Consider the following 12,579-nt stretch of genomic DNA (forward strand, 5'->3'; position numbering starts at 1 on the left):
GTGCAAGGTCATAGATATCCTGGTGTAAAATTCAGGCCATCGGAAGGCATGGAATGCCATTCCATTGCATGGTGTATGCACAGACGCACAGTATTTTAATAACACCAACACAGTACAGTAAAATGATTGTGTTATGATATGTGTCTGTGGTTAGATCAATCGGAGGAAATAGATTTTTCTTTCTCGTTGATTTCATCATTGTAATGCCACAGGTCATTTAAAAACTGATATGAAAATGTGGCTGAGGGTTTAGTGTGTTTGTCACCAAGTAAATCATTATCGGAATGGGCCGCTTGATTTTTTTTTTTTTTTTTTGCTGACCCTCCCAATCTGTGATTTCTAGCTCCGCTGTTGGATTGAACCATCTGCCTTGGAGGTGTGAGGCTATGCTGTTATCCCCTAAGGCAGGGTTTCCCTGTTCAGTCCCCGGGGAACCCCAGACGGTCTGTGTTTTCGCTCCCTCCCTAGCACTCCACTGTTTGTCGGGACTGTCTGATAGAGTTGGAAGGGAGAGAAAAACGTGGACTGTCTGAGGGGTGTCCGAGGAGCAGGTTGAGAAATGCTACACCAAGCCACCCTGACACACTTGTATGAGCTGCATCTTTTTGAATCTTACACCTATTCTTTATCCACTTCTATAAGTATCAGCAAATCGACTGCAGTAAATACCAGTTTAACCAGCACCAGGAAAATTCAATGAACTACTTGCATACATAAACCAACCTTCTAAGTGTCACCTGCTTCCTAGTTGGTCTTTCTGTAATATGCAAATTTGTCGCACTATAATCATTTCCTTTTATATATACAGCCAGTCCCTGGGTTGAGAACATCCGACTTACGAACACCTCGTACATACAAACGGACTGTCATGAAGTCTGTTATATTAAAAATTCAGGTTAAATAGAATGGTTCGTAATAAAAAACCCGCTACTTTGGGATTCTCCTGAAAACATTGCGCGGCTTCAGTTATTCATCAGATCGAGGTAAAGTACAGTATCGTCTGTAGTTACTGTTATTATTACTGTATAATTATTATGTATTTCATTATTTTTCGGACTTGCCTACAAATTAGACTTGGAGACATCTCAGGTAAAGGATCTCGCCCGTAACCCGGACACTGCCTGAAATCAAATTGTTCTTTACACATACATAGGTTTCGTTATACATTTCTTTCAGGAATACAGAGGTAAAAATCTTGTTTGGCCAGGAACAACCGAATCAACTTAACAAGAACAACAACTTCTTGTTACCCATTGCCCTATAAAATTCAAAGTTGTTATATTGTATATTGATATATCATTTACATTGTATTAAACATATTAATATATCAGTTATTGGTCTTAAATTAAAATTAAGCTACATGTGTAAATTGACTAATAAAAAGAATAAATTAAAAACGTAAAGGTATTAGTTTCATTAGTATATCTGTCTACTTTTGCTGCAGCAGTAATTAATTACCTACACACAATTTCCGGAGTAAATTGTATTTAACAATATGTGACGAGTAGAAGAATCCCCCAAGTGACCACCGGAAATGACGTATGATGTTTCTGGAAAGACGGAAGTAAGGAGCATCTGAAATCTAAGGAATGAACTGGTGGTGAATTCCATAGTTACTTATGAAGGCGTTTCGCATCTTGCCAGAAATACTTTTTTTAACAGCAGAATTAAGGAAACTGTCAAATTATAGTTTGCGGAAGCACAAAAAAATTCTGGTTTAAGGAAGGCGTTCGTGATTTCTGGAAAGATGTTGGATTGTGTTACTTTCCAGGCGCAGTTGTCCTCAATTATGGGGATGTTCACAGAAGCGGCGGTGGTGGAGATCGTAAAAGTTGTGCAGGAGAGCTCTTCGGCGTTTCGCTTACGGATGTGTCGGAGTCAGGAGGAGATCGAGGAGCTGAAGACGAAGCTGCTTCTTGTGGAGACCGAACTGAAATGCGCCCGGCAGTGCGCAGTGGAAGCGGCATGCAGACCTGTCAGCCGGTGCTGCGTTGGGGTACAGACCGGCGATCAAGTCGGGGCTATGCAGAAAGGTAGTGTGAATCACATCAAACATTTCCTTAAGCTTTGACACCCTGAAATCCCAGTTCAAGGGTATTAGCGCGCTTGTATGCTTGTTTATACATTCATAAGCATAATACAGGTTTGTTAAGAATTGATGAATTCTGGGCCATTCCATTCATGAATCGGAATTTGTAGTGAACTGGCCACACCCCGCAGGATGTTGGAATATGAATTGAATTAGAATAACAGGAAGACACATTTCAGTCATTTCAATAAAAAAAATTGCAATAAGTTATTGGTTTACTTGTTTGACCGTATAAACTTCTTTTCCATCAAAGTACACACAAAAAAATTTTAGGTGACACAATGTTGCCTTCTTTCATTCTGAATTTCCTGTTTTTATAACAATGATACGGTATTATATGTTAACCTGTATCATTTATGTGTAATTCATGTTGAATGACATCAACGTGAATTCAATTCCATTTTAATTCCTCTAGAAAAATAGAAATTTGAATTGCAATTCTGCATCCTGTTTTCAACCCGAATTCAAATTGGGGGGGAGGAGGCATTTCAGGGGCAATAAATTTGGAACGTAATTGGTTTGGTCTGGGTTTGAGCCCCTTATTATATGCTTTCATGCAATCCAGGACTTTCCCTTGGATCACACGAAGACTGTGTGTTATCCCGAACTTGGATATTTTACTGGAAACATAGCCAATATGCTCACTCATTTGAGATGACATCATCCAAGTGTGTATGACTGGGGCGAGGCAGAAGCACCCTCTGTAAGTCTCCCGATGATATTTAAGGTCCATTATCAGGGAATAAAGATTGGGCTAAAAACATTTAATTACAACATAGGGGTGTTTACTGCTGCAGATATACAACCATACTCAGTAGGAGTCACATGGGATTTAGTTTGTTATGATCTTTCGTTTTTAAAATTTATCTTGCGTATTTATTTGCAAATAAGTGTCTCAGGATTTTTTTACTCATCCGTCAAGACGCAGTGCCTTTGACTTGCTAGTCATTGTAATCAGATTATGGGTTGTGTGGGCCCCTGGGCAAAACGTTTGCGAGGGCCCCCCACCACCAGCACCACCACCACAACCACCACAATTCAAGGGCCCTTGGCAGCCAAACGCCCTCCCTATAGGGTCAGGGGCCCTTGTAGGCAGAGGATCAAAGAATGTAGGCCCTCTAAAATAGACAAACGAAAATACATTGTTGATAAGCGTTGCAAATTGTTTTGGGCTAGGGGCCCCACGGGCCCCCTGCACCCCAAGGGCCCCGGGCAGCGCCCCCGGTGGCCCGGTCCGTAATCCGTCCCTGATTGTAATTGTGTTTTTTCAATTCTAGTTTTAAATAATAATTTCAAAACAAATTATGATGTTCGTGCTGTACCATAATTCTACCTAAGGTTTGTACCAAGTCGTGAATTTTATGTACCATTACAGCCCAAAATACAACAATTTAGAAAACGATTCAAATGGGACTACAAGACACCTGCCTGTCAGTTTATTTTTCAAGAATCCACGTGGTCTTCAGGTAATCAGAATCAGATGTTTTTTGTCATTGCAAGGTTTCACGTAGGATGACGATGGTTTGGTTCACTCCAAATAGCAGCATCAGTGAACAACGATAAAGTCGCGTGTCGAAGAACAGGTGCAGAAACGATAAATAAGACCAGCATTTATAGCAATTGTTTGGAAAAAGTTAAATCAAGTTTAAAACCAAGTAAAATGTGGGTAGAATATACCATAAAACCTGAGCGAGGTATAAAATAATGTGACTGTGTACAGACTAGATATATAATCTGGTGGGTGTGTAAACCAAATGTTAAGTTCTGGCCACAGCTCATGGCAGGAACCTGTTTTTCAGCCTTGAGGTTGATGTTTCATGTGTTTGCCTAATGGTAGGGAGGCAAACAGGTGATGTCCGGGTGTATGGGACCTCCAGTGATTCCCTGGGCCCTGTAACAACACATCGTGCAATAATGCCGCATCATGCACTACGAAATGTAACAAATTTTCATCACAACGTTACGACACAATGTGTTGTCACAAACTATGTAATGACTCAACAAAATGTAACATTTACAACCTGCATTATAATTTTGTATTGCAACATTAATATATTACTACTACCATCATCATTGTGATTATCACCATCATTATTATTACATTATCCAAAATAGAGCTTCAGCATGTTTTTATGATCCATTCCGACTTCTATGTCTCTGTGACGGAACAGCAGGCAAAAGTTCAAATTATGAATGAAATAGAAAATCACAAATGGGTGGGATCAGTCATAAATTTGTGAATGAGGTTACAAATTATATTACAATGGATTTTGAGAGAAACTCAATCAATTGAGGGGAAAGGAAACAGCAGTGAAGACCAGAGTCCCTGGTCCATGCAAGAGCAGAAAGGTGACTGTGAGGGACTCTCACCGGATGATGGTACAAGATGACAAACTTCTTAGCGGCACGAAGCCTTTGGGAAATGGACCCCTGAAAAGAGACCTGAATTTATCAAATGAAATTTTGTTAGTTTGTCAAGTTATTGCATTATGCGGTGCTATTACGTAATGCGCTATTGCATGGTGTGCTACAACGCATTATGTAATAACACCCCATCATGCGATCACAACAGAAGTTATTACAATCTCATTTCCAAAAAAGCTGGGATGCTGTGTAAAATGTGAACCACATGGGTTAAGGGACACTTCCGAAAACCAATGCCTGTGAAGGCAGTTCATCCAAAATGCAGGATGAAACTCTAGATATGGTTTTTTTTCTTTGCATGGTAAACATGATCCAGAAATGCCACCAACTTCTCTGGGCCCAAACTCATTTAAGATCTACTGAGGCAAAATGGAAAACTGTCCTGTGGACTAACCAATCAAAATTTCAAATTCTTTTCGGAAATCGTGGACGCCGCATCCTCCAGGCTAAAGAGGAGAGGGACCATCCAGCTTCTCATCAGCGGACAGTTCAAAAGCCAGCATCCGTAATGGTATGGGGCGGCATTAGTGGCTTAGGTAGCCTGCACATCTGGGAAGGCACCATTAATGCTGAACGATATATATACAGGCTCAGGAGCAACACATCCTGCCGTCCAGACGCCTTTTTCAGGGAAGGCCTTGTGTATTTTAGCAAGTATTTTAGCAATGACAAACCGCATTCTGCACATATTATAGCAGCATGACCCCATAGTAGAAGAGTGCGGGAGCTGGACAGGCCTGCCTGCAGTCCAGACCTGTCACCCACTGAAAATATTTGGCGCATCATGAAACGAAAAACACAACAAAGGAGACCCCGAGCAGCTGAAATCTTATATTACGCAAGAATGGGACAAGATTTCACTTGTAAAACTTGGTCTCCTCAGTTCCCAGTAGCTTACAGAGTGTTAAAAGAAGAGGTGATGCAACACGGTGGTAAACAAGCCAGTGTCCCAACTTTTTTTAAACATGTTGCTGGCATCAAATTCAAATTGAGCATATATTTGCCAATTTGCCAAAAAACAATAAAACTTCTAGTTTCGACATTTGATTCATGGTCTTTCTGGTTCTGTTCTCAATGAAATATGGGTTTGTGTAATTTGGTAAACATCGCATTCAGTTTTCATGTACATTTTACACCACATCCCAACTTATTTTTGGAAACAGCGTTATTACATAATGTGTTGTTGCAGGCCCTCTTGTGGAGCCCATTCAGGTAGAGCTCCTCGACGCATGGAAGCCAATGACCCACATTCACCACTTGCCTTAGAGTTTTCTTGTTGACGAGCATACAGCTGACGTACCACACCGTGATGTAGATATGAAAGTCAGGATACCGTCTGTGGTGCAGTGCCAGAGACTCAGACTGAGAAGTTGTTGAGGTAGTTGGACCGTTCTGAGTTTTCAGAGAAAAAGAGATGTGGTCCGGCTTTTTTCACTAGGTGGGAGGTGTAACATTCTCCGTAATGTGAACCCTAAGGAACTGAAAACCGGACAGTCATCCTATCTCCTCTTCGTGTATAAAAAGTGCACTGAGTGGAGTTCTTTTGCACGTCCTTAAGTTCAGAATCAGTTTGTTGAGGGTGAGGTTGTCATCTCTGCACTCTCCTGTCAACTGTAGGACTACCTGTACGCTGATTCATCATTATTGAAGATCAGTCCTACAGTGTCGTCCTCAAACTTGACACTCTTATGTGAGCTGTGGATGGGTAGATAGTCACATGTAAAGAGAAGAGAGTACAGTAATGGGCCGAACATGCGTCACTGTGGAACATCTGTGTTTAGAATTAGGGGGGAAGACACGTCGTTAGCTGATCTGACCTACCGGGCTCTGTTAGTTAAAAAGTATATACTTCCTCATTTGCTTCCATCTTGTATGTGTTTTTTCTGCTATTCTGCAGATTTGAACCACTTTAAGTAATCGTCCATTTCCTGTTATATGAATAAGCAAAAAAAAATGTGTTTCCCTATTTTTTAATTATTTGTTGTTGTACATGGAGCAAAAGAATTACTGGCAGGCTTATTGATCTTATAGAAAAAAAAACTTGCTTGTGTAAAACATCATAGTGTCTTTCAGGCTGTACAATGTCCTTCCTGTTTTACAGAAGAGAAACATTGCCCCTCGACAGAGGGTGTCTTGGGGAAGAACTACTTCCTGGGCTTATGCAATGATGGAGCGCTGTGTGCTGTGGAGGACGAAGGAGGGGCCAGCTGCCCTGGAAGAATGAGGAACAAGGCTAGTTTAGGGTTCCTTTTGGCTTTTCTTTTTTCAGGCTTCTGTAGTTCTGATTCCTATTGACTGCTTCCCTTCTCTTTAACAGCCTACAAAAATCAATGAGCAAATTAAAGAAGAAGTGGACAGTAATCTCCCACCGGAAGCATTTGAGGGAATTCAGGAGTGTAAGTTGAAATCCGATCTGGCCGAGCAGCTTACTGAAACATCAGCAGTTAGTTTCATTATCCTATGAGGCAACAGTTTAATCCTAAGGATTTCTAAATTCCTGGGACTGTTGTCACTGCAGTGTTTACTAGGGGTGTAACTGTACACATATTCATTGTGTAGCGTTCAGCTGCATCATTTACTGTTTGGAACACGCTGAAACACATCAATACATTTCTAGATTTGGACGTACCCTAAATTCACAAGTAGATGTTCAACAGAGGCGGCATGGTGGTGCAGTGGTTAGCACTGTTGCCTCACACCTCTGGGACCCGGGTTCGAGTCTCCGCCTGGGTCACATGTGTGTGGAGTTTGCATGTTCTCCCCATGTCGTCGTGGGGTTTCCTCCAGGTACTCCGGTTTCCCCCCACAGTCCAAAAACATGCTGAGGCTAATTGGAGTTGCTAAATTGCCCGTAGGTGTGCATGTGTGAGTGAATGGTGTGTGAGTGTGCCCTGCGATGGGCTGGCCCCCCATCCTGGGTTGTTCCCAGCCTCGTGCCCATTGCTTCCGGGATAGGCTCCGGACCCCCCGCGACCCAGTTGGATAAGCGGTTTGGAAAATGGATGGATGGATGGATGTTCAACAGAGAAAACATGTTGTTAATTGTGTCTGCGAGTGGGTTATGGCATATTCTGGTTACAGACAGTCATGATTTCCCAATAGATAACACCAAAACTGGAGAGAGAGTTGGTAAGACCAGGTCTGTTGGCTGTTATACCGAACTCAGATATTCCCAGAAAAGAAAACGAAGGCTTTAAGGATGTTTCACTATGGGTATATGACCATACTCAGTAGTACAGAACACAGGATTTCGTCAGGATTTAATTCATTATAATTGTTATGCAGTTGTACTTTTGAATTTTATTTGTTTGACATTTATTTTTTTACAGTATGCAAATAAGCATCTCTTAAGTTTTGTTTACACACACATCAATAGACACATTCACCTTTTGTTTGGCTAACAATTGTTTCTAATTGCATTTACAGTTTTAGTAATAAACTATTTTAAAACAAATTTTTCACTTCTGTACCAAAATTGCACCGAACCGTAAACTCAAAAGTGAAGTTTTTACTGAACCATAAATTTTGTGTAGGTTACACCCCTATTGCTTATTAATCCTAAGCACTTAACCTGATCTGCAGTTGTAAATGGGTAAAACTCCAGCTAATTTATAATGCATAGAATGCATCATTTTTGGTAGAAGATCTGTAACATTCTGGTATATGTATATTCCAGTTGAATCCAGCTATGTATTTTCTTCCCAAACCAATAGTAAAAATACACGGAGCTATTGCCGAGGACCAAAGTTCAGCTGAGCTGCAGCCCTCTGAGGAATCCGACAATCAGCCCAGACTTTCCGAAGACCCAGAGAAGCCTGATGTTTATCTCAGACTGAAAGAGTATGAAAAGGACAAAGAATCCATATATACAAGTGGGCATTTTGCCTTCAGCAAGACCTTTGAGAGTGCATACATCAATGAGGCCACTAGCAGTGAAGGTCGCATGGCAACACAAGTTATTTGCACCCCTTGTGAGAGGACTTTGGAGAATTTTGATCAGTTAGAAACATACCTGCCAGATCATTCAGATGACAGACCGTTCATTGGGACCGGCCCTAGAAAGGGTTTAATGGTAGGACGACAGTTTGAAGGCCACCGGGTTGATTGTATGGGAGAGAAGATGTACAGCTGTGAGGTGTGTGGGAGGAATTTTGAGCGGGAATACGATCTGAGCGTTCACAAATGCATTCACACAAAAACGAAGCCATACGAGTGTGACGAATGTGGGAAGCACTTTGCTCAGAAACAGAATCTTTTAAGGCACAAAGAAATCCATAATGACAGTGAAACAGCGGGGGTGGCTAATTTTACTTGTGCACAGTGTGGGAAGAACTTCACCTCCAAGCGATACCTTAAAGCCCACCAGTTTCTTCACACAGGAGAAAAGCCATTCATCTGCACAGTGTGTGGTAAGACCTTCTCTCACAAATGTAATCTTTATTCACACCTTCGGACTCACACCGGAGAGAAGCCATTCTGCTGCAGTGAATGTGGGAAATGTTTCGCTCAGCTGGGTCACCTAAGGAGACACATGTCTGTCCACAACACGAAGAGAATATGCCTTACAGGTTAGAGTTTTTTTAAAGAGAAGTCTTTAATTTCACTGGTAGGTTTATTTTAACAGAAAAAGATTCCATTATGTAACAATTAATCTCTATTTGCCATCTATCTAGAAGTACTTATTTGATCCCCTACAAACCAGTTATCACTTTCTCAGCAAGCTCCTTGCTGAAGCCCGTTCCAAGGTTAACAGTCTGACGTCCTTAGACAGCTCTTTGGTAATTCCCATGGTGATAAGGTTGAAGATGTAGACAGGTTAGTGACCCAAGAATACGGTTTAACAAAGTAATGCCGTTAAGTGTGAAAGCTGCTTGGTGTCGGTTAATAAATAAATAAGTGCTACTTGTGCTGTGTTAGTGCACATGAACTTGACCTTATTTCTTGCTGGCTTGTAGGGGAATTATTTCTCTAGATAGATGACAGATTAGTTTATAACTGTTACATAATGATTTTTTTCTTGCTTGTTTTGTTGATTATTTATCTTTCGCCGTTAAATAAAGCTACCAATGAAATTACAGATTTCTCATTTCTTTATTATTGGGTCAGCTGAAGGATTCAGCAGGGGGGTCAAATAATTATTTCCCTCACCGTACTATAGCCACATTATTGTACAATTTTGAGCGAATGAACAGGACAGAAGGAGCCATGTCTGGAGCGGCATACAGTAAATATTATACTTTAGGATATATACACTGCATTGTCACAGACACAAGATGGGCAAATGATGCTTTAACCATTTTTCAAAGACGAGCTTGCTAACAAATGACTGATACAGTTAGTCTATAGATACAAGAAAATAGACTAGTCTGTATGTTCAGTTAGCGTATTTTAGAATTTTAAAGCTGATATGGAGCAGCCTTTTCCATGATTCATTCCTTTGTTATCCTTGTACTTTTGACAGGCATTGTGTGTTACTCTTACAGTGCTGAAGCAATAAATCTGCAAGCGTTGCTTGAGTGTGAAGCTGTGTGTGGTACAGTATGGTTGTTTAAGGTTCTTGCTGAATAATACTTAATAAATAATAAATAAGCCATACAGAGGACAAAGTGATGAGCACTGTACACAGGTCCTGCTGCATAACAAGCTTCCTCTGGTGAGGGTAGTGGGCACCCAGTAGTGTTCTGTGCCATGATGGTAACTCTGTGAAGATCTTTCCTCTCTGCAGCTAAAAAGCTAACATGCTATGCTAAAATACGGCGTGCCAGTACACTCTCAATGGAAGAGTACAATACAGCGCTTGGCACAAAATACTACTCTTCAATAGATATAATGACTCCCTTTAACATTTAATTTCATAGTCTATAATAACATAACTTCACTAAAGGTGATGCTTACAAGCTTAATATCTGTGTTTTCCTTCTGGATTAATAAAGTATACATCCATAAGTTATACCAGCAGTATTTACCAGTCCACCACCTACACAGCCAATTCCTCTAATTTAGCTAATTTAACAAGCCTTTGAATGCCTGAGAGGTAACTGTAGATATAAGGCTGCTGATCCACCAATCCCAACCATGCGCCATCGCATTAGACTCTGATCTAAGTTCCCTGCCCGGACATACACCTGTCATCTGTAACTAGGTATCTTTGTATTTCCATATATTAAGGTATTGTGTGTATGATGTTTTCTGCTTTTTACGTGTCCTCTTTCAATCCGTTCAGCCTATTTCTCTGAAACATCCGCTTGACTTTTCCACTCCACTATAAATGCACAAAAAACACGTACTGATATAATTAAAATAATGATTAATTCCAAAATGTATTGTCACTGTACTACATAACCCAGCTTTCCTAAAATGTAACCCCCTCTGACGTGATCAAAATACTTCCGCTGTTCTCCTTCTGGCCCGGCAGTCGTAGTAACCATTTGTCCGCTCTACGCATGCGTGAACGTCTGCCCCAGTACCTAATGCAGAGCTAATATTTGTTCCTGTGTAAATGGACGGCGGATCCTTGTAGAATAGAATAAAACAGCTTGAATCTCAAAACATTTAATGCAAGATATGGGATCGAGATAAAATACGGTGTCACTGCCGTGATCACGTGATGAGCTTTGACCAATTCCAGGCGAGTCAACGTCATGTTTCAGTTTAAATTGAGCTTAATGGCAAAGAGAAAACGGTATTTATCTCATTTGTTATTCTTAGAACTGGTTAAATGCATTGATTTTTACTCGCTTTCTGGTTATTTAAGACTCCATGGAGTCGTATTATTAGTTATAAATGCAACATCTTTCTTTCTTAGTCATCAGTTTGCGTGTTAAATCACAGTATAGTAGTGGCTTGTGGGGTTTTCTGGCTTGTCATGTAATGATGTCCATAGGTGGAAATATATGATCCCATAAAAGTCTATCAAACTAGCAGTAGCTGGCTCTCCTGTGGCTTTTCATCAGTTATTAGTTTCAGTTGGTGTCACTTGCAGGCCGTGAAAATAAGTATGGGGTCAAAAAGCAAGAAGAGAGTAATCCTGCCGAACCGACCGGACCCACCATCAGTGGAGCAGATCGTGGATGACGTCAACCGAGTGTCCGCCAGTGACCCCGCGTTCGGCATTCTGCAGGACGGGCTCCCAGGTGCGGGGATGCTTCGGCCTGGGAACAGTAGTTTTTGTAACGAATGTGAATTTTGCACTGTACTTGAATGGCGTAACTGAATTCATGTTATGGTCAAGTTCGAATGTCCAGTTTTTAAAAAATATATTTAGTTAATTATATAAACAACATATATAGATAATACCATGTGTAAATTATGCGGGGGGGGGGTTGTAATTCCCCCAATAAATCAAGACCAGCTAATACAACCCCCCCCCAATAATCATGTTTCCCCGGTAGTGGTTGGAGACCTCAACCCCCCCCCCCCCCCCCCCCCCCCAATGTTCCAGCCAAAGTTCCGCCCTTGGATAATGCAGATATAGATGTCTATGGATATATATTATATAAGAGAACCACTTTACATCAAGTATTTAATATCATAATTTAAGATCTGATTTAATAATCCATTTTGGTGGATTTCTATGACAGATGCCAAGGCTGGATCGACAGACGGTCTGGTAGACAGCCGATACCATCAGAGCCGACGGTACCTGGAGCTGAATGAGCGACTCCAGCAGGCTAGGAGCGACCTCGCCTCGAAGAGGGAGGAGCTGAAGGCCGCTGGGGAGCAGCTGGAGCTCTGTGTAGCCGAGATCAAGGGCCAAGCGCTATGATGTTGCCTGCCCTCATCATCCATTTGGGACAGTTCGGTTTTTGGGACTTTGTCATAGTAGTCAAAGCCACAATGTTTTCTAAAACATTGCAAAATATTTTTTTCCGAAGAACCATTGTAATGGTAATGCACATGTGTAATATTTAGAGAGTCTGTATTTCATAAACCCTTTTCTTGGTCAAGATTATCGGTATTGCAACAGTTTTGTAGTATATCAGTTTTCAGCTTAATTAAAGCGATTGAAAAACCAAGCTGTTTTCCCCACCTGGTAAAAAGGCAAATGTTTGTTATTAATTGGTTTT

General features: G+C 41.1%; 2 protein-coding genes across 4 annotated transcripts; both read left to right on the plus strand.

Annotated features, from left to right (window-relative positions):
• Nucleotides 1-10,036, plus strand: LOC125708322 (zinc finger protein 567-like). Of its 2 annotated transcripts, none has more exons than XM_048975772.1 (5): nucleotides 1-1,600; nucleotides 1,772-2,033; nucleotides 6,615-6,745; nucleotides 6,831-6,909; nucleotides 8,227-10,036. In XM_048975772.1, exons 2-5 carry the CDS (start codon nucleotides 1,790-1,792, stop codon nucleotides 9,084-9,086), a joined length of 1,314 nt encoding a protein of 437 aa, XP_048831729.1. In that variant the 5' UTR covers nucleotides 1-1,600; nucleotides 1,772-1,789; the 3' UTR covers nucleotides 9,087-10,036. The 2 variants fall into 2 exon arrangements, with proteins under 2 accessions (XP_048831729.1, XP_048831728.1); XM_048975771.1 differs by having other exon boundaries at nucleotides 1-1,564.
• An 889-nt stretch (nucleotides 10,037-10,925) lies between these two features.
• c15h19orf25 (chromosome 15 C19orf25 homolog) lies at nucleotides 10,926-12,571 on the plus strand. Of its 2 annotated transcripts, none has more exons than XM_048975797.1 (3): nucleotides 10,926-11,195; nucleotides 11,496-11,646; nucleotides 12,094-12,571. In XM_048975797.1, the coding sequence occupies exons 2-3, from the start codon at nucleotides 11,511-11,513 to the stop codon at nucleotides 12,276-12,278; spliced, it is 321 nt and encodes a 106-aa protein (XP_048831754.1). In that variant the 5' UTR covers nucleotides 10,926-11,195; nucleotides 11,496-11,510; the 3' UTR covers nucleotides 12,279-12,571. The 2 variants fall into 2 exon arrangements, with proteins under 2 accessions (XP_048831754.1, XP_048831753.1); XM_048975796.1 differs by having other exon boundaries at nucleotides 10,928-11,141.
• The last annotated feature ends 8 nt before the right edge of the window (nucleotides 12,572-12,579 follow it).

Source organism: Brienomyrus brachyistius, chromosome 15 (genome assembly GCF_023856365.1).
Source record: "Brienomyrus brachyistius isolate T26 chromosome 15, BBRACH_0.4, whole genome shotgun sequence".
NCBI classification, from domain to species: Eukaryota; Metazoa; Chordata; class Actinopteri; order Osteoglossiformes; family Mormyridae; genus Brienomyrus; species Brienomyrus brachyistius.